Here is a 22,890-nt window from a genome sequence, read left to right as displayed (position 1 = left end):
TTGCTGCTAATAGTGTTTAATTAATTCTTTTGTGTTTCCTTACCAGTCAATATGTCTGTACAGTTTATTCAATAATCAAAACAAGAACAGGAATACAGAATTATAACAAAAAAAATGTGAACAATGAGAAAATAATACATAATCTCAAGAACTTGCTCAAACACAGAAGTTGTGTTTGTGTGGTTATCTAGCCTAGGAACGCTCTATACAGCATGAGAGTATGTCTGAACGTGGGGTCTTGCTCCATGCAGAAGGTCAGATCTCTCAAAGTGACTCGAATTGGTGCTCGAGAAGCAAACTGGCCATATGAACCTGACAACTGAGCAGACACAAGGAATGAGTTTCCTGAGCCACATTGGCCTATGTGGTTTTTCTCATATGAAATCAAGTCTAGAAATAGGTAATGAGAAAAGATTAGCAGCACTCATTTACTATCATCACACAGCCCTTGTGAAAAAGAAGTACAATTTAGCATACTTATGTAAAAACTATACTGTACATTCAGTTTGAATTTATGTATACATGTATAAATGTTTTCAGACACTTGATTGCATGGTAGTTGGAATTAAATGAAAATGTATAATAGTTTACATTTATATTTAATGCAAAGTAAAAATGAAAATTATGTCTTTACTCTCTCTCGTCGTTCTACATCCGTAAGACCTTCGTTCATCTTCGGAACACAAATGAAGATATTTTTGATGAAATCTGAGAGCTTTCTGTCTCTCCATAGAGATCCAATGGAACTACCACTTTCAAGGTCCAGAAAGGTAGTAAAGACATCATTAAAGTACTCCATGATATGAAGTGATACAAGTGCTTTTGTTTGTGCAAAAAAAACAAAAAAACAATTTACCACTTTATTTAGCGCTTTGGATTATTTTGTAAATAAAGTGGTAAATGTTTTTTTTTTTGCACAAACAAAGCACTCGCGTCGCTTCATAAAATTGACGTTAAACCATTGGAGTCACAGTGAGTACTTAAATGATGTCTTTACAATGTACTTTAAAGTAAAACGTTTAATTTGACATTATTACAAAGTTGTTCCAAATCTGTATAATTTTCTTTGGAAGATATTTTGAAGAATGTGTTAAACTGAACAGTTCTGGGGCAACATTGACTTCCATAGTAGTTTTTTTTTTCCTACTATAGAAGTCAATGGTGCCCCAAAGTGGCCTGGTTACAAAGTTTCTTCAAAATATCTTCCATTGAGTTCAACAGAAAAAAGAAAATTATACAGATTTGGAACAACTTGAGGGTGTACAGAAGAGGATTAGGGCCAAGCAATAATAAAAAATAAAACCATCTCGAGATTAAAGTTGTTAAATTTCGAGAAAAAGGTCAAAATAAAATGTTGAGAATAAACTCGTTATATTACAAGAAAAAAGTCGAGATAAAATGTTGAGAATAAACTCGTTACATTTCGAGAAAAAAGTCTAGATAAAACGATGAGAAAAAAAGTTGTTAAATTACGAGAAAAAAGTCGTTAAATTAAGAATTTGTTCTCATAATTTAACAACTTTTTTCTCGTAATTTAACAACTTTTTTTCTCATCGTTTTATCTAGACTTTTTTCTCGAAATGTAACGAGTTTATTCTCAACATTTTATCTAGACTTTTTTCTTGAAATGTAACGACTTTTTTTCCTCAATTTGACGAATTTGTTCTCATAATCTAACGACTTTTTTTCTCGTAATTTAATGACTTTATTCTCAACATTTTATCTCCACTTTTTTCTTGAAATTTAACAACTTTAATCTCGTGATGGTTTTAGGATGCTTTCACACTTGGTTCGATTGCCTGGACCGAAACCGATTTCGATTGCTCCCCCCCTCCCCCTGCGCCCACTGGACTGTGTTCACATTATATTATTTGGGTCCGACCCGCGGTTCGTTTGCGTCATCAAACCAGCAGCTGTTTACTACGTTGCTTAGTAACGATGGCACAGGAGAAGGCGGCAAAATGCATAACGTTGCTCTCCTCGCTTTTATATTTTTGTTTTTGAATCGTTGGTTTTGTTCATAATGGCACTTGCGTCTATCTGCCGCGAATGTAGAATGCTGAAGGTGAGCAGAAATGAGAAAGGCTACCCAACAGCTCTCTGTTTGCAGCACGTCAGTCGCGCTCGTCGGGAAAGTGAGTGAAACACACACACAAACACACATTTTAATTCAAATTATACGGCGTTAATAGAGGTTCACTTCCGCAATTTGGTACGTTTGCATTCATATCAGAAGCGAACCGTACCGGAGTTCACTTGAACCGCACCCCAGACCACCCTTTTTAAGTGGACTCAGGTACGGTTCGAACCTGGGTGCACACCAAAAGTGCTAATGTGAAAGCACCCTTATTTTTTTTTTTATTATTGCTTGGCCCTAATCCTCTTCCATAAGGGTGAATAAATGATGATAGAATTTTAATTTTTGGGTGAACTGTCCCTTTAAGTGGCCTTTCATTTAATTAACATTATGTTATCTGCAAGATTTTTTTAAATGGGCTACTGTTATGCAGGGCTGTAACAATACACTTATGTCACAATTCAATACAAATCATGATACGCTCGCGATACATTTAGCCAAAATGAAGAGTTTTTTTTTTTTAATTATTGTTACTTAATTAATAATAAAATATTATTATTATTTAATTATCAGGACCTATTCCCCCATTGCTTTATTCTACATTATATTCAACATTATATGTAGTAGTTTAGTGTAGTAATGTCACTGAAACTGAAAAATCCTTTTTTTCCCACGCAGTACTCACACTTTCAATGCAGTTCAATACATGACAAGCCTCTCCCGGTGCTCGCTATGCCCCGCCTCTCTCTCTATTAATGCACTGTACGTTAGAATAAATCATTTAAACGCTTTGAATAAACATACTACTAAAACTAAATGTGTTATGGTGATTTGAATGAGTTCCAGCGCGTATATGTGCGTCAGAAGATCAATGCAATCAATCAGTTCTAAATTGCAAGAAAATGTGTCAGAATCACTATTCTCAAACTATAAATGATTAGTTCATCAAAAAAAAAAAAAAAGATAAGTAAATTCTGCATTTACTCACTCTCATGCTGTTTTCACGCATCACAAGTGAACAATCGATACAATAAAGCACACTTCTTTTTCACAAGGGGAGCTAAAATTCATTATCCTTTGAGAAATCATTCAATCATCAGAATAAACTCACCTCAATCCTGGAATAAGAAATACAGAATAATAAGGAGAAATATTTAGGCAGTTATCAAATAAATGCTGCTGCAGATAATTTAACTTCTGAAACACAAGGTTGGAGTCTTTTAACCTCCACTGTTTTCCTGCCAACTGCACTGGCTCTTTATAGAGATGCTTATTCAACTACAGAGATCAAACCTCAAAAAGAGGCAAATACTAAACTTCCCTAGGCAAAGGGAGTTTTTTTTTTTCTAAAAGGCCTGTGTAATTTAAGCTTACAAAAACTCAAAACCATCTTTTCACTTATTAGCATTCCTCTCTGCCTAAAGGAATTCACAAATGTAAAAACTAATTAAACTAAACTAACATACAATCCGCTGGTCTTTTGTTCAGTCTTTCCTTGTCCTTTTTTCTCATAATTCTAATAAAATCATGAAAAATAACACACGGTATATTACAGTCCTTCCCCTTTAGTCATATACAATACCATTCAAAAGTTTGGAGTAAGATTTTTTCTGCTCACCAAAGCTGCATTTATTTGATCACAAATACAGTGAAAAGGTAATATTATGAAATATTATTAATATAAAATATTTTATTAAAGTAATTAAATATTTTCTATTTGAATATATATAAAAATATAATTTATTCCTGTGATCAAAGCTGTATTTTCAGCATCATTACTCCAGTCTTCAGTGTCACATGATCTTTCAGAAATCATTCTGATATGATGATTTACTGCTCAAGAAACATTTCTGATTATTATTTAATGTTGAAAACAGTTGTGCTGCTTAATTTTTTTCTGGCAATTGAGATTGATGATGAATAGAAAGTTCAAATAACATTAACTTGTAACTTTAAAAGCCTTTACTTTAAAAGACTTTTGATAAATTGAATGCATGTGGAGATTTTTTTGCCCAGTCACGTGCCAGTTCAGAGTTCAAGAAGTAACACAATATACCAATTCCCTTCCTAAAAGGAGTTTACTAATATTTAAGAGACAAAAGCAAATGTGCAATTTCATATGGCCACACAGGAAGACTTGCATGTGTACTTAATAAATGCCACAGCTTGTCTCAGTACACCCCGAAATTCAAAAACGACCGAACTGTATGCATGCAAGTGATTTTGAACACGTATGCAAACATTTCCTCCACATCTGCACAGAGTGAAGTATGAAGACGGTACGCAGGAGAAGTCACAAACACAGAGGGGTGGTTGTATGGACACGTGCAGGTACCTGGTTGGCCCCTGAGCCGGGAGCCTCCAGAGGTTTCCTCTTACGGGGCCCCAGGGCTGCCAGCGCTGCCAAATTTGCATCTCTGTGCTCCATCTGTGCCAACTCCAACTGCTGCATCTAAAATAAAAAAAGGAGGAAAAAGAGAGAATGTGCATTTGACAGGCACTCAAAAATACAATCAATATTTCCACTGGCTCACCCAAATCCACGTGGAATGTTTGGGGAAAAAACAGAAAGCTGTTATTGGTGATGAATCTTTCATTTTAGCTCTATTGATTTCACCGATAGCCTATAACAAAGGACCCAAGTGAAAGGCCTGTGCGAAAACACACAAATATGTTACGTGCTCTCTAACACACGAGTGGATGAGCGTTACCTTGTAAACAGACACACAACTCATCCAGAGGGCTTTCATTACATTCTGTTCCCTGTTTAGCCCCAGGCTTCAATTCCAGACCCAATATTAGACTCAATTAAAATGAGCCCCCAATTAGAGAGCCTTGTCTCCAGGGTATGTGTATGTATGTGTGTGTGTGTGTCTATGTGGGGCACAAATGGGACTTTATGAAGAGTATTGATCGTCCTCATTGCTATACAAGGGAGCAGAAGGAATGAAAAACAGGTTGTGGAAGAGGGATGTATGTATTTTTATTAAAAACAAACACACAGAAATCCTTCTACCTCTTTGGCTCGCTGTTTCAGACGCTGTTGCTCTGGGTCTTCACTGTTTGAGCGACTCTACACACAAATAGATGAAAAAAAAAAAACGGTACATTAGAAATGAAGACAGATTGCTGGTGTTTTTCCTCTGTTTTGCTGTGTTTGCTAGTTACTCGGGCAATGCGGAGCAGTGCTTCTCGCTCTTCTTCCTCCCTCCTCTGTTTCTCCAGTCTTTCCAGTTGCTCCAGGAACTTCAGCTGAGAGCGCGTGTCATTGGTCTGATTGTAGCGCCAATCATCCTCATCAGACAACACACACCACAGCAACACATTAGCACCAGAAAGACACAAAATTCGAGGCTGTGGTACACACCAGTTTAGTCAACATGAAATAGCCTTAAAGGGGACCTGTTATGCAAAATAGACTTTTATAAGGTGTTTGAACACAGATGTGTGTAAACAACCAGCCTATTATGGTAAAAATTCCCCCACTCCTTTCTTTATAATCCCCATAAATCATAAAAAGTCTCTTCCAGATTTCAGAAGCCCCGCCCATGACTGCTGATGGACTCTGCCCTATTATCATAGCTCCTCCCCTCAGTGAGCTGTACACAGTCCACCATGTTTATCTCCTCGCCAGATCATTTAACAGCAGCATTTAAGTTAGAAACATATTCTTATTAAAGCTACTAAAGTTATTCAGTCAAGAGCAGTGAGTGATTTTCTGTTTGTCTTTTGATTCATATTAACAGCAGATACAGCAGTAGGTACTGTATATTACACTGCTGTCACTTTAATACACAGATCTAATATACACATGTGATTTCTTTCCCTGCTGTTCACATTCAGACATAACCGACTGTGTTTATGTAAACGGTGTGTATTGTTAACATAACCTTGTGTGTGTTTGACAGTTTAAACTCAATAAGACGAGAAAGAGAACTTAGTTTAATACTCAACACGACGCGCCGCCTGACAGTCAGCTTTCTGTGCGCGTGCTTCAGATGTGTGCGCTCAGAAAACCGTATATCAGAAGTTTAAACTGTTTAAACGCATGCATATAATTATCTGCAATGTCACGTGAGAATGACCGCAATTGAGATAATCAATCAATAATCCCATTTTACTTCCATAATGCGATGTAATTCAGGAAAAAAATCAGGCTGCACAATAAGTACTTACTTGACAATGTTAAAAAGTATGTTCTATATAGTATGAACGTACAAACGTACTACATCTGTCATGCTGTCATTGTCATGTGACCTACATCATCACTGTCCTTCACAAATTTCTCCCGTGGCCTTATGGGATAGTAAAGTGTCCATTTAATGTGTACTTCAGAATCTCGCCAGAAGCAGTATACTTTTCATCTACGGTTTTATGAATTCGGACACACTACTCTTTTCTTATACTTTTTTCCCCGTATACCCGGGCCTTAAGGATCAGTTTCGATTTCACGTTGACTCTCTGAACCAAAATTTTTATTATGAAACCAGCTTCACTTAGAAATTCTTAAAGTTTTTTCTTGTCTACTGTGTGTAAAAGATAAGTTTATACCTTGTAAGAGATCTGTCGTTGTTGTGCAACAAGAGTTATCTTCTCCAGCAGGTCTCGGAGTCTCTCTTGTGTTGCCAGAGAGAGCAATTCAAGTACATCAGGACAGACCTCTGTGATGCTCAGAGAACCACCTATGCACACACAATCACACACATTTTAGCATGGGAGAAGCACTCGTTCTATTGACTTACTTTGTTTTCAATGACCAGATTCATTAACATTTCACTTGGAGTTCATTGACGTATTGGTGAAATTTTCGGGTATTTTGGATTTTCTGAAAAACCTACTTTTGCGAACTAGTCCTAGGTTTTTCCACCTGATCGGAACCAAACCAGTGCAGCGAGATTCTCTGGAGTCTGATTGTCAATAATTATCAAAAAAAGATGAAATTTCGATTCACGGTCCCTAAGGGACGCCAAAACCACTTTTACTAAACTGGCTATAACAAGTGAACAGAGTGAGATATTTTCACCAAACTCAGCACACCCATGTAAGAACTCATTCTGTGGTGGTGTGAAAAAGGACGCAGCGACTGGCCACTTGGTGGCACTATAACAAGGAAAAAAACAAGAAAATGGCTATAACGACTTCGCCGTTACTCCAATTGACTTGAAAATTGGCATGCGGTGTCTTCGTCCGAGGCACCACGATTGTCTGTGAGAACATTGACATCTCTCAAAAAACATGTCCGCCATCGGCCAATGAATTTTGAGCAGCTATCAGGACAAGGTTAAAGGAGGCTGTCGGGAACGAAACTTGCTGGACCTGTTTGACTCATGGAGGGGCGTGAGAAATTCGAAAGAAATTGGCCACTGGAGGGCGCCTTCGCGTTTTTCACGTGCGTAAAGAATTGTGTATCGCAAGATTTTTCGCACATGCCCACAACATTCATACCACATGGTAAAACTCCTCATTCTGAGCAACTTTGCCTCTAGGACTGCCATTAAATATTAAATATGGGAGATTATTTCAAAAAACAACTTTGGCGAACTAGTCCTAGGTTTTTGGCTCAACTGTTAAAAAGCTTTTAAAACTATATATTTCCTATGGCAAATTGCCTGTATTTGCTATAAATAGTCTTTTCCATCTATGATCGAGATGGTTACAGGCTTACCAATTAAAACATAATACCTTTTTACACGTGCTTAAAGCCCTTGAACAAGATATTCAAATATACCTAATAATAATCACCTAATTTCAAAATCGGAATCTGCAAAAAAATGTGCTGTGGAATGAATTAAATCAAGTTGTTGGCTTGATAAATCACAGAGTTCCTCAAAAATCACATGAATCTTACTCTAATTCAGCATTTGAACAGATCTATTTACTGCCTGACAGAAATGGAAATTGTGTAGAATTAGAGGCGAATGTCTTCATCGAGCTGCAATCCAGTGATTTTGTTGTTCTTCTGCTGTTTATATTGTATTCACATTTCCATAATGTCAGACATGCTTTGTTCCTGTTGGTCTGTTACGCTTGCTGAGTAGACAGACATCTGCAAACACTCCAATTCCATCTCATTTCTGCCCTTTCTGCTGATGCGGACTGAGTTCCTGCGAGGCCAAGCCTGTCTCTTTCATTTCCACATTCTCTCTTTTCGTCTCCTCCTCCTCCGCACGACTCCCCCTACCTCCTGGCTATCTCCCTCTCTCCCTCCCTCCGCCTCTGTCGTCCTTTCTCTCCCTTGTTCCGACGCTTTTTTGATCAGTGCAGCAGAGTGGATTCCTGCCACTCTGGCAACTTTGCGCGGCTCGGCAGTCATTAGCATACTGATTAAGCAGAACAGGCTCGTCAGAGATACCACTGATCAAAGACAGAGACTGCACTCGTGTGTCACAACACAGCGCAACATATGCCCAAAAAAACACAGACAGGATGCATGCCGTAGAGGCAGAGCTGAGGGAGGTGAACAGACTTTGACAAACAGAGATGGGGGGAAATGCAGTATCACTTTGAGTAAAGATACACTCACGTACAATAAAAACAGTGAACACTATAGCTGAGTGAAGTCAGCGAAACGTGGACAACAATGTTCAGGAATGTTACTTTTAAAACACACTGCAATATTTGCTAAATTGCTCATTAAAAAAGTAACTAAGCACGATATATGAAAAGTAACGTGTTAAGATTCTTTTGGCCCAGATCGAAGAAAGAACTGATGTGACGTCATTTCGAAACTAAGTTCGTTGGGAGTTTGTTTTAGGAGTTCCTTTTCAGGAAAAGTTTGCTACGGCTGGCAAACACCTTTGTACTACCATTGGTCAGTGGTGATTACATAATAGGTAGGTGTGGCTCTAAGGCTCCACCTTCTTTCACATGTAATTCTTCTGTGGTTTATTTCTCCTGTTCAGTCTGTCGAGGTCAGATGTCCGCGAGTGAAAACATTAACATGCTGGAGAGCTGCTTTATGGTAAATGAAGTTGTACTTCTGATGAAACGAGACACTTCTCTGTAGAGCTGCTTAATTTTAAGCAATCTACTGTGTAAAGTGCTAAATAAATAAACGTGACCTGACTTTACTCGAGTGCCGAATTGCAGAGCTCAAGCAAACATATCCATGGCACTATGATCAGATGCATTTCTTATGCTTTATATAAAAAAAGCTTGTCGTTTTCGAACCTTTATCCCTAAGTGAAGAATGAAAAATAACTTCGCCTGAGTATATCAGGGCCTTTAGTATGGAAACTTGTTTCTGCCACTGAATAAAAAAGGTAATTGTGACTTTTTATCTCACAATTCTGACATTTTTCTCTCGCAAATTGCCAGTTTATATTCTAAAGTCGCAATTGTGAATTATAAAGTCAGAATTGCATGATATAAACTCACAATTGCGGGAAATAAAGTCACAATTACATTTTTATTTTTTATTCAGTGGCGAAAACAAGCTTCCATACTTGTTCTAGACTCTCTTTCTTCCAGGCTGGAAGTGCTCTGCTTGCAGGGTTTGTTTTACATTCAGGCCTGGGGCCAGTTGCATAAACTTAGTCACAATATTAAGACTGTGTCTTAAGAACTAGTTTGACCAACTTGCAGTTAACCAAGGGGTAATCAATGTTATTTTTCCAATTCAAATTGCACCAATCTACCTTTTTATGTAACAGACTTTAAAAAATTAGGACCACTCTTCAAGAAAAACATTAGTGTCTTAACTTTTAAGACTAGTTTAAGTGGTTTATGCAACCAGCCCCTGACAGACAGGGCTTAGATTAAGTCAGGATTAGATTTTAGTTCAATTAGGACATTTAAGTAGTTTTGATAAATGTTCCTTACAAAAAAAAAAAAAAAAAAACATTACTGGTTTGCAACTTGAGAATGCCAAAACAATGGCACTGACATATTTTAAGATATGTCAGTACAAGTTTCTTTCAGTTAAAACGGCTCAAACATGCGTTTTAGTCTGGGACAAGACTTAAGCCTTGACAGTGAAACTGGGGGTCAGAGTCCCAAAAACACTTTAAACCAGCTGGTTTCTGGTCTTAGTGGATTTAAGTTGGTCTTCAGCTACTCTTCCAGTTTGGAAGATGGTTTAGCTGGTCTGCAAGATTTTCCCCCAGCCTTGAAAAGTGTCCAAACACCCCTAAAACCAGCAAGAAAAAACCCCAGCAAACTGCTTTAGGGATATGCAGCCTTTTAATGCAGAATTCACAATGTATTATGCACCAAAACCCAAAAAGGCTTATTTTTTATTATTAGTAATAGTATTCTCATGCTCAACTAAAGGCCAATTCACAAGAAAGATGACGACAGATGGCAACAGACACTTCGTCTGATTTTATCAGATCATTGTGTTACCTCTGTTGGCATCTGTCGGACCTTGTTTTCACCAATTGAACATGCTGAATCAGAATTATGATGTCTGATGAGTGACATGCTGTAATCACGTAACTGTCGGGCGTCGGTCTGTCTGTGTGAATCTGGCCTTAAACAACAACCATGACAACTCTGGTTGTCATGACAACAGCTAACAGCAAACAATTGTGGTTATTCTGTCTTCTATAAATATTGTAAATAAACTGTCCCCCGTGATACTTTTATCCCTTAAAACTCATCTTTGATCACCAAAATGACATATTTAAATGTTTTTTACCTGTGAAAAAAATTCTTTGTGCCTTAAAATAGTTTGAATGTAACTCTACACCCTTGCTTCATTTAGTATACACGGATCAATGAATATGCAAATTAGCCCCGCCTCCACTCATTCACTCAAGCTCAGAATACCTGATCCACTCGGTCAACTTTACTGTAGTAAACGCTGTACAATGGCAAGTGGAAATACTGGTTTAATTCAGCCATATATGTTTGAAACAGAAACTGATTCAGAAGAAGAAGAGGAAGAGTGAATTATATACTATATATTATATTGGCTTCTCGAGATTCCCAGCTAGTTAATGATATGCTAAAGCCCGCCCACACGTTGACGTGATTAGTTATAAAAGTAGCTTGTGATGTCAGAAACACTGGCGATTTCAAACCGCGTTTTAAACAGAAAATACTCAGCAATGATGATTTTGCACATGGTTTGTCCTGAAGCATATTAAAACACCACATAGAGACATAAACAACATTAAAAACTTGATTTTCACCACAGGAGGACTTTAAGTATTTTATATAAAAAATGTGTGTGTGTGTGTGTAATTGAATGGGTTTGGTGAAGTTACCAATGTGCTGCACTCGTGTCTGGAGGGCTGATGGGAATAAAAAGGGTTCCTCTTGACAGGAGCGGATCACTGATCCCACGAGCTCAGAGCCAGAGGCCAAAATACGAGCGTTCTCCTCACTCAGGTTCACTCCGGCCATGGAGGCCACATCATTAATGTCATCGTCATCTCTAAATGAAAGAATAGGACTTCACTGTTTTGCCTTAAAATGAATATGCTAATAGTGTAGCTCATCTGGAAATCTTAATCTACAGCGACGTGACTGCCTTCTCTCACATTCATCCTGTAAAGAACTGATACGCACATTCAGCCACTGTGCAGCAGGGAATGGCCGCGAGTCAGAGCTATTACCGGAAAGAGCCCGAGGTGCTGTCCTTGAAGCCGTGTGCCTGTGCTGGAAGGGGCGGCTGGGAAAAGTGTGTTTTAGGTGCCTGAAGGATGGACTGCCGCACAACAGCACCTGTGGGGACAGAATAAAAATATGGATATTTTTATCAGCTCAAAATGAATTGGGACACTTGGAGGTGAAAGAAGCATAAAAGTAATAAAAGCTCACCTAGACTTTCAGTGTATTGAGCTTTAATCAATAAAACTTTTCCGTAAGTATATATATATATATATATATATATATATATATATATATATATATATATATATATATATATATATATATATACATACACACATACACACACACACACACACACACACAGTTAAGCCCAAAATTATTCATACCCTTGGTGAATATGATCTAAGAAGGATGTGAAAATCAATCTGCATTGTTAATCCTTTTGATCTTTTATTTTAGAAATGTATAAAAATCTAACCTTTCATTGGAGAATAATGAAATAAATGTTTTTCTCTAACACACATTGCTCACAATTAATCATACCCTTTAATTCAATACTTTTTGCAATGTCCTTTACCCAAGATAACAGCTCTGAGTCTTCACCTATAATGCCTGATGAGTTTGGAGAACACCTGACAAGAGATCAGAGATCATTCCTTCACGCAGAATCTCTCCCGATCCTTCAGATTCCAGCTCCATGTTGGCGCTTCTTCTCTTCAGCTCACTCCACTCATTTTCTTTAGGGTTCAGGTCAGGGGACTGGGATGGCCATGGCAGAAGCTTCATTTTGTGCTCAGTGACCCATTTTTGTGTTGGTTTTGATGTTTGTTTTGGATCATTGTCCCGATGGAAGATCCAATCACGGCCCATTATTGGATTTCTAGCAGAAGCGGTCAAGTTTTGATTTTTTATCAGCTGGTATTTGCTAGAATCCATGATACCATGTCTCTGAACAAGATGTCCAGGACCTCCAGCAGAAAAAAAATACGCTCACAACATTAAAGATCCAGTAGTATATTTAACCGTAGGCATGGGGTGCTTTTTATTCATGTGTGCACCAAACCCATCTGGTGGGTTTGCTGCCAAAAAGCTCTTTTTTTAGTTTCATCTGTCCATAGAAGCCAGTCCCGTTTGAAGTTTGAGTTGTGTCTGACAACTGAATATGCTGGAGTTCGTTTTTGGATGAGTAATGAGGATTTTTCTTGAAACCCTCCCAAACATCTTGTGGCGCTATTTGAGATATATATTATTTTTAGGCTTTCTGAGACTCAACTAATCTCTGCAATTCTCCCGCTGTGATCCTTGGAGAGTCTTTGGCCACTCAACTTTCCTCCTCACCGCTCATTAGGACAATTTAGACACACGTCCTCTTCCAGGCAGATTTGTAGCATCTTTAGTTAATTGGAACTTCTTAATTATTGCCCTGATAGTGGAAATGGGGATTTTCAATGCTTTAGCTTTTTTTCTTACAGCCATTTTCTATTTTGTGAAGCTCAACAATCTTTTGCTGCACATCAGAACTATATTCTTTGGTTTTTCTCATTAAGATGTTGATTTTGGGAATTTGGCCTTTGTGTTTCCTCATGTTTATAAGTCATGGCTGGACAATTTCATGTTCCTAGTCATTCCTGGAAATATGCTTCAGAGATATTTTACTGATAAGAATTTCAAAGGGTGCCAATAATTGTGGCCAACGTGTTTTAGAGAAAAACATTTATTTCATAATGTGATTTCCCCCCCACTTTCAATTGTTTTACTTCAATGAAAGGTTAGAATTTTGTGAATTTTTTCAATGAAAGATCAAAAGGATAAACAATGCAGATTTATTCTCACAGCCGTCTTTGATCATATTTACCACATGGTGCCAAAAATTCTGACCATGAGCCTTAGTGAGCATAAAAGATTCCTTTCAAAAAACATAAAAAAGCAGGAAAAGCATAGCTTATACCTGTTGGGAAAGTGTTGGTTTGAAGGACCATCTGTTTGGGTTGAGTCTGCTTCTGTGCAGGTAAGCCCACCTGAGCTGATGCCAAAGACGGTTTGACGATCACTCCTTTAGGTTGCTGGATCACCTGACAAAGTAAAAACCAAAGCAATAAGAACTCAGCATGCAAATGTTATTCCTAAATAAATACAGCAAATAAGCAAAAATTATGCATATGAAAATATTCAAAGACGATATGCGGGGTTCGGTCCACCTCGAGGACATCACACAAGCCATTTTAGACAGGAGCACTTCCTGCAAACCCTCAGAGCACTTTCTGATTGTGAAGTAATCAGAACCTCTAAAGTCTATTCAGGTATATGGGAAATGAGCTTCTGTATTTCAGTGGAAATCCATCAAGACGTCCAATAAAATGGTGATATTAGATTACAGAAAAACAAATCATGACATTATTTGAATATGATAACATGACATTCCTGGTACGAAATGGGGTAAGACTCATGCATCTTTGTCTCTGGTGTAAAACTAATTTGGCTCTGCTTGGGCTTGTGGGATACTGGTGGTTTTAAGTGAATTAGCCTGTACACCGTGGGCGGTGGTGAGTTAACCAGGAAATGAAGACAAAGTGAAGAGAGGCTGTCATAAAAATGAACCAGTGCGCTGGGAAGGAGGCAGTGTGAAATTACACACACACACAGTCTACTGAGTCTACTATTACATAAAACATCAAAACACTGTATTCAGGACCCCCAAACACACATACCTGAATTCCAGACACCATATGGTGCTCTAACTATTGATAGAGAAATCATATCTGCATATTAACATTAAAATTATGCAGGTTTCTTTCCATGGTGAAAACACCAATGAATGATCATTTGTTTTCTTTATTATCGAATTACTCTTCCGTTGTTTCATATAGGCAAACCCCTGAAATCATCTTCATGATAAATGACACTGCCGCGAATAAAAATGGGCGGGGTTTACCAGCTGAGCTGTTTTGGTTGGCTGGTTGGGTTTGAGGGCGGAGCTGACAGACGCAGTGGGGTTCTGGTTTGCGGCCTTGGTTGAATCTGAATCGGAGGGCTTGAGTTGGCCGCACTGCTGAATGAAGAGCTGCGAGTTCGGGGTGAGCTGACGGACAGCTGGCAGGCTCCTCTGAAAGAATGAACATCAGTTTTTTTAATTTAGCTCATACCAAAGAGGTTGTGGCTCATTCATACATGAGCTGTGAAGGTCTGATAATAGATTTCATCTTAAAATCAGGTCAAAAATGAGGTCAGTACCCTCATATGTACCCATCTGACTTTGTCGAAGTTGCTGATGACATCTAAATGGGGTATAAAAGTGAAAAAGCTGCAATCACCTTCAGGAAAGGCACTAGATATGGCTGCGGGGACGATTTGAGCTCTATGTAGAGTTTTTCAGTGAACTCTTCTGCCTCTAGTTTCCCATCCTACATGCAGAGAAGAGAGCAAAAGCGCATTTAAACGTATAATGTGTTGTGATGTATGTGACACATTGGTTTTGAAAGCAGCGAGGGACATACCAGCAGGCCTTTGACAAGAGCTCGGACGTTTTGGGCCATGTTGGCAGAGCGAGTGCCGCTCGATGCGAGCTTCATAAGAGTGACCAAGAAGTTCTTACACTTCTTCACATTCTCCAAGGTCTCCTGATGATAAAGATCAAAATTAAATATTTTTAGTTTTATGATGCACATAATATAGTGCTTAAATTTATTAGAGCACCACCCAGTGTAAGGTTTGTGCCATAAACGTACAGTATTGATGATTACCAAAATCATTTTTTATGTTTCTGTAGTGGTTAATCCACACCAGTATGTGTAAGCTCTTTAGTCACAGTAGTGTTTCTAATGCTAAAATATAATTATTGGAAGTCAATAACAACAGAGACTGTGGAAAAGTACATAAAAACAATGCCAGAATGCAAGCTGTTATCAAGGAGGCCATACAAAATAAAATATATAATTTTTTGTGTTATTATGTGTGAACAAAGACTATTTAGTTGTTTCAGTTTGTTATTTGCCTAATAAATAACGATAACATTTTTAGTTTTTGTCAGATTCCTAAAATATGTGTTTTCTCTTTATTATGACAGGTGGTCTAATACATTTGTTAAGCACTGTATATATACAGTTGCAAGAAAAAGTTTGTGAACCACTTGCAGAATTTGTGAAAATATAAATAAATTTAACAAAATGAGAGAGATAATACAAAATGCATGTTATTTTTTATTTAGTACTGTATTGAATAATATATTTTACATAAAAAAATGTTTAGTCGACAAGAAAAAAAAATTCTGAATTTATTAAAATAACCCCTTTCAAAAGTATGTGAACCATTGATTCTCAATACTGTGTGTGGTTACCTGATGATCCACGACTGTTTTTATGTTTTGTGATGGTTGTTCATGAGTCTCTTGTTTGTTCTGAGCAGTTAAACTGAGCTCTGTTCTTCAGAAAAATCCTCCAGCTCCTGCAGATTCTTCAGTTTTCCAGCATCTTCTGTATATTTGAACCCTTACCAGCAGTGACTGAATGATTTTGAGATCCATCTTTTCCTTCTGGAGCATCAGTGAATGTTTGAACCTTTTTTAATAGTTGAGTTTGAGTCTCTCAGTTGTCCTCAGTGTGAAAAGATGAATCTCAAAATCCTACAATCACTGCTGGAAAGGGTTCAAATATACAGAAGATGCTGGAAAACTGAAGAATCTGCAGGAGCTGGAGGATTTTTCTGAAGAACAGAGCTCAGTTTAACTGCTCAGGACAAACAAGAGACTCATGAACAACCATCACAAAACATAAAAGCAGTCGTGGATCATCAGGTAACGACACACAGTACCACCCAAACTTTTGAGTGGGGCCAATTTAATAAATTCAGCTACTTTTTTGTCTTTGCGAATATATATACATCTTTTATGTACTAAATAAAAAATAACATGCATTTTGTATGATCTCTCTTATTTTGTTAAAATTATTAAAATTTTCTGCAAGTGATTCATATACTTCTTGCAACTATATATATATATATATATATATATATATATATATATATATATATATATGCTAATTTCCTCTAATTTTATTTTTTAAATTATCTAACATTGATTTAAGAACTTTTTAATAATTAAAAATAATAATAATTAAACATTTAATAACATGGTTAAATGTAATATTTAGCACAATCATTTCCATTTTTCATTCTGTATATTATAATGTTGTGAGGCCTAAATTTACTTGTAGCATTTTAAAAAAATATTTAAGTTTTTACTGTTTTATTTTTGAATTATTTATACAAAAAAGTACAAAATTTTGGTAACACATTATAATAAGGTCCCATTAGTTAATGTTAGTTAATGCATAAAATTAACTAACAATGAACATTATATTTGTTACAGTATTTATAAATCAATATTTATTAAATTTATTAAATGTTGAAATTAATATTAACAAAGACTAAGTGCTTTAGAATTATTTTCATTGTTAGTTCATCTGAATTAATGTAGTTAAAGGGTTAGTTCACCCAAAAATGAAATTTCTGTCATTATTTATTCACCCTCATGTCATTCCACACCCGTAAGACCTTTATTCATCTTCAGAACACAAATTAAGATATTTTTGATGAAATCTGAAAGGTTTCTGTCCCTCCAAAGAGATCCAATGCAACTACCACTTTCAAGGTCCAGAAAGGTAGTAAAGACATCATTAAAATAATCCATGTGACTCCAGTGGCTTAATGAAGCGACACGAGTGCTATGTTTGTGCAAAAAAACATAATTTACCACTTTATTTACGAAAATATTGATCTGCAATGTGCATTCACAAGAATGCGTTTTTTGTGTTCACGTTGTTCAAGTTGTAGTCGAGTTGAATCTCTTTGGAGGGACAGAATCTCTCAGATTTCATCAAAAATATCTTAATTTGTGTTCTGAAGATGAATGAAGGTCTTACAGGTGTGGAACGATCTAACCCTTTAGCTAATGTTCACAAATAAAACCTTATTGTAAAGTGTTAGCAAAATTTTAATATCAGCCATCATATTTTAATATCAATGCATCCTACACACATGAACTCACAGCTGTAACAGTGACCGGGGCTGATGAAGTGTTAGTGCTGGATCTGGCTGCTACATTAGGAGACACCATTCGTGGGGCATTACCCTGGCTGGAGAGAGCACCTTTACCCACAGACTGCAGACAAATGAAGCAGAGACACGATTAGGTAGATGAATGCGACACTGAATGACCTACATTTCTATTTAAATCACAGAGAGAAAGCTAACAATGCATTTCAGTCAACATCTTGCCCTGGAGTCAGAGTATTAATCATTTTTTTTGTTTTGTTGTTGTTGTTTGGATCAATAATTGATGCAGCCGACGTGAGTAATACCTTTACAGCTGAGGTATTAATTACGGTAGTTGCGGTGACAGAATTAGTCCTCTGGTTAAAGGTCCCTGATGTGCTGCTGTTGGGAGTCATTTGACTGGCTTTGATAACAATGGTGGAGCTGGGCTTTCTGATGGCCGTCCCTATAACACCGGCTGGTTTAATGATGGTAGTTCCTGTTGTACATGATGGCGTGAAAATAGTGGTCCCTGTAGCAGTGGGTGGTTTCTGAACGGCAGTCCCTGGAGTGGGGTTAAGTTTAATATTGGTAGAAGCTGATGCACTTGAAGCTGGGAGAGAAACTCTGATGATTGGTGTAGCAGTTACAGTCGCCTGTGAAAACAGATATGTGAAATACATTGGTGCATTTCTGAAAGTTCACTTAAAAAAAAAAAAAAGATTTGAAATTAAATGCTTGTAACATATGCTATATAATGGCTTTTCAAAGGGACAACCAAATATGATTACCCCCCTTGCTAGGGACCCTCTTCCTAATATCCACCTTATTTTTCAATGCAGAAGTAAGGTGTTTTCTGTGAATGTGTGAGACTTCCAATTTATTAGCTGTTTTGTACAGTTAAAAATAACTGGGAGTTATTTGGAAGCCAGACACATTAAATTTACCTGAAAAATAAGGTGGATAGAGAGGCCTCTGCAGGTTACGGATCCATTTATACTGTGAAAAACAGTGAAAAAAACTTTAAGACTTACGCAATTTAATTAATAGTAAAATTACATCAAATTGAATTAAATAATTCTTACATATTTTAATTGAATAACTGAACAATCCTAAATCAATTATTCAATTAAAATATGTAATTAGATGGAATTTTACTATGAATTAAATTGCGTTTTTGAGTGTGATTTTGACATGACATGTCTGATGAATTGAATGTTTTTTCCAACATTACTTGATTAACTTTTATTCATAATTTAATTAGAGCTAAAATAAATTATTTAAATGGTATCTAGAAAATATTTATTTTGTATTAAATGTTATATTTTTAAACAATTATAATATAATTGTGTTAATATTAAAATATTAATATTTTAAGAGAAATTATAATATCAATAAATATTAATACATTATAATGTAATATATAACCTTTTAATTAGAGATGCACAGATACTAAATTTCTCCACCGATACTGATTATTCAGAGTGATATCTGCCGATAGTTTGGGGATTCTGACTTTTATACCTTCTTTTAAATTAATGATAATTTCATTTTAATTAATAATTGATCATTATATTTCATTATTTTATTCTGAAAGAAATGCAAATAATAACTTTATTCTCTGCATTCCATCAACTTGTTTCAGAGTAACTGGTATCAGTTATAAACAAACACATTACTCAAATTAATATTAACACACATTAACTAAATTCTGATAAAGTTAATATTTTTAAGTTAATTCATTACTATTAATATTGAACATCAAACTGGTTTCTTAGCTGATTTTACATAAAAAAGCCCAAATGGTGCATTTTCCTGCCCTCTTTTGATTGACAGGATATATCGGCCCTGAATATTGGCTGTTTTTAAACTGTCTGATGATAGTGTGAAAATTTGCTTTTATTGTCCAATACCGATTATTGGCCGATATATCGGTGCATCTCTACTTTTAATAAATTTAAATGTATTTGTTGACACTTCATACTTTAAATAAGCATACATAAAATCAGAAAAAATATGCAGTTTTTTTTTTAGAGAGGCAGAGATATATATCGGCCAATAAAAGCAAATATTCACACTATCGGTTATAGGCTAAGAGTTTATAAACAGCTGATATTCAAGGCCGATATATCCTGTCAATCAAAAGAGGGCAGGAAAATGTACAGCATTTGGGCTTTGTGTAAAGAAAATGTAAGAAACCAGATTGATGTTAAATATTAATAGCAATTATATGAATCAAACACATTCAGGAAGTTAAGAAATATTAACTTAATCTTCAGAATTTAGTTAATGTGTGTTAATATTAATTTGAGTAATGTGTTTATGTTTATAACTGATACCAGTTACTCTGAAACATGTTTATGAAATGGAGGGAATAAAGTTTTTATTTGCATTTCTTTCAAAATATAATATTTCAAAATTTGATGATTAATAATTAAATATTGAAATTATCATTAATTTAAAAGAAGGTATAAAAGGCAGAACCCCCAAACTATCTGTATCATTATCAGCAGATATCTCTCTGAATAATCGGCTATCGGTAGAGAAATGTCTTATCTGTGCATCTCTAGTTTTTTTAAAATTATGTTTACATAACTGCATATGCATACAACAAGATTTTTTTTTATTATTCATTACTGTTAAAACATTTTGCAATTTTGGTAACACTTTACAATAAGGTTTCATTAGTTAATGTTAGATAACTAATTTAGTTATTTAAAGTTAATTTTTCAACATTTACTCGTACATTGTATTTTGTTAACATTAGTTAATGCTATGTGAACTAACAATGAACAACTTTATTTTTATTAAAGGTGCACTATGTAATATTTTCTGTCCGTTAGAGGTCGCTAGAGGTCTAATCAAAACAAAGGCGTAGCTTGATGACGCCAAGTTTGAGAGTGGAATCTTGGGACATATGGTCTTTACCTCACAGCCGGTGGAAAAGAATAGGGATTGAACTCGGGAACAAATCATGTTCATGGATGCGATTATTAACGTTACTGTAGTATGAAGCAGAGCAGGAGTGAGTGTTGTGGAGCTGAACGAGGAGCTGGAGCGATTGAGCAACACACGCCTCACGAGCAGCAGGACTTTTATTATGACACAGTCGCCAGCGCTACTTCTGCTTTTCCGAGTATGAGGTAACACAGCTCTGTTTATCATATTAGATACATTTGAGAGTATTGAAAATTATGTTATAACGTTACTCTGTGCGTTCGCGCGGCGGCTGCTGTGAGACACTGTTACACACTGCAGTAAGATAGATCGATTTTAGAATATCATATTAAATGCTGGATGGCTTGTGTTGATAAATGGCATGCAATTAATTTTAAAACATTGAATGATGGAGAAAATGCTGTAAAACTGTTACTAAAAATAAAGCTGCATCTGATTATGCTATGTTAGCTACTTCACAAAATAGTGTTTTTCTCTGAGGCATGGTAAAGCATGGTACTCACAAAAAAAAAATCAAGAAAATTAGATTTAAACAATAAGACTAAACGTGTTGAGCTATATAACAATAATTAGTTTTCTGTCCATAAATATATCAAAATTATATTAAAACGTCTTTGGTGTTTCCATGGTTTCTACAAAATAAAACCGGAAACCGAGGTAACGCGGGTATGACGCAATTGACAGGCGACTCCTCACACATTCCAGAGCCTTGGTTAAAATTGCAATTTTCTCACGACAAATAATTGCAAACATTTGGGATACTGAAAGTACTCAAGTGAACAAAATGTATAACACTGGCCTAGTGGTTTTTGTATATTTTACTGCAAAATTCTTACATATTGCACTTTTAACTAACATTAACAAAGACTAAATACTGTAACAAATGCATTGCTCATTGATATTCATGTTAGATAATATAATATTTTAACAAATGAAACCTTATTGTAAAGTGTTACAGCAATTTTTTTTGTCTCTTCCCTGATCTGTGGACCCCAGTTTGAAAACCACGTCATATCACTTTTGTTTCAGCCAAAAAGACTGACCAAAATAACACACCTGTGAGGATGGAGGTCTAACTATAGCAGCAGCATTGGCACTGGCTGGTTTTGGCAGCATTCCCTGAGCCTGAGCCTGGGCCAGAGCCTGCTGAGACACCAACATCAACTGCCCGCTGTCACTGCGGATTAACACCATTCCTTCAGAGGCAGGGGAGAGACAGCAAGACATTGCCAAGAAGACTGATAAGTAGGCCTGATGGTTAAGTATAGTGTTACAGTAAGTGTGCACCAAGACATGAAACAACATTAGATCCTGAAACAACACACCTTGTGGGACCTGGAAGTTGGCAGGCAGCTGCAGTGGCACAGTCTGAGGGGTGCGTGTCATTGGTACACTTTGTGATGGGGTGGAAATCCTTGGCAATGTCACGACCGCCCCTTTGGCTGTGGTCAGTGTGGTGACCCTGGGCTGGCTTATGGCCACGGAGCTCACAGACACCCTTCCAGGCTGAGGAACCAGAGCCAAACTGGTGGCCCCCCCTGGTCCCTGAACGCTGGATGTCACTACCCTGGCCCCTACGACCACTGGAGCGGTGGGTCGGATCTGTGCAGGGCCTGTTATGATCTTTGGAGAGGGTTCAGATGAGGCTGAGGTACTGGAAATCACAGCAGCTGTTACATTTGGTTTTAGCTGCTCTCCTTCCCCGTTAAGGGAAGCTGAATCTGGGTTGTTGTTTTCATCAGAGTTTTTGAGTCTTTTCTTGTCTAACGCGGTTTCCAACGACTCTTCATTGTTGCTTGTTTGCGCGTCGTTGATGATTTCTCTTTCCTCTGTTGGCGCACGAGACTGATCATCGTCTAATTTATCTGAGCCCGATGTTTCAGACATTATTTAGCCTACGTTTACGATATATTGAACTCAAATTGAATAATTTGGTACAAAAGATCACCCTGAAACGATTTTTCCCATCTATGTGCTCGGATTATCAAATTTATATGTACAAACGCGTCGAAGACTCGACGGATTTTCAGCGTTGGCCATCTTGTGACGGAACTGTGATTCATTCAAAAGATCCGAATCTTTTGAATTCATCAAAACTATTCATGGTTCAGTGATTCTTTCTGCACGTTACACAGTTAAAGGGTTAGTTCACCCAAAAATGAAAATTCTGTCATTATTACTTACCCTCATGCTGTTCCACACCCGTAAGACCTTCGTTAGTCTTCAGAACACAAATTAAGATATTTTAGTTGAAATCCAATAGCTCCGTG

General features: G+C 36.8%; 1 protein-coding gene across 2 annotated transcripts; it reads right to left on the bottom strand.

The window, feature by feature from the left end:
* taf4b (TAF4B RNA polymerase II, TATA box binding protein (TBP)-associated factor) lies at positions 1–22,759 on the bottom strand. 2 transcript variants are annotated; one of them, XM_048208325.1, is made up of 15 exons: positions 21,946–22,759; positions 21,677–21,816; positions 17,989–18,318; positions 17,676–17,789; positions 15,130–15,252; positions 14,947–15,036; positions 14,568–14,738; positions 13,584–13,707; positions 11,638–11,746; positions 11,287–11,456; positions 6,629–6,759; positions 5,246–5,380; positions 5,094–5,150; positions 4,413–4,529; positions 1–319 (listed from the first exon to the last, which is right to left on the bottom strand). In XM_048208325.1, the coding sequence occupies exons 1-15, from the start codon at positions 22,505–22,507 to the stop codon at positions 188–190; spliced, it is 2,505 nt and encodes an 834-aa protein (XP_048064282.1). In that variant the 5' UTR covers positions 22,508–22,759; the 3' UTR covers positions 1–187. The 2 variants fall into 2 exon arrangements, with proteins under 2 accessions (XP_048064282.1, XP_048064283.1); XM_048208326.1 differs by having other exon boundaries at positions 5,246–5,371; positions 21,946–22,756.
* Positions 22,760–22,890: the final 131 nt, after the last annotated feature.

This window comes from Megalobrama amblycephala, linkage group LG11, assembly GCF_018812025.1.
Source record: "Megalobrama amblycephala isolate DHTTF-2021 linkage group LG11, ASM1881202v1, whole genome shotgun sequence".
In the NCBI taxonomy this organism is placed as follows: Eukaryota; Metazoa; Chordata; class Actinopteri; order Cypriniformes; family Xenocyprididae; genus Megalobrama; species Megalobrama amblycephala.
Note: the sequence above shows the minus strand (reverse complement) of the source record. Positions and strands in the feature narration are given on the sequence as shown.

Excerpts from the sequence above, each read along its gene's own strand:
- taf4b (XM_048208325.1), bottom strand. The coding sequence starts at position 22,507 with ATGTCTGAAACATCGGGCTCAGATAAATTAGACGATGATCAGTCTCGT. Across the intron at positions 18,319-21,676 it reads TTAGACCTCCATCCTCACAG|GCGACTGTAACTGCTACACC; the intron begins GTGTGTTATTTT and ends CTGTTTTCACAG. Across the intron at positions 5,151-5,245 it reads CACTGCTCCGCATTGCCCGA|AGTCGCTCAAACAGTGAAGA; the intron begins GTAACTAGCAAA and ends ATTTGTGTGTAG.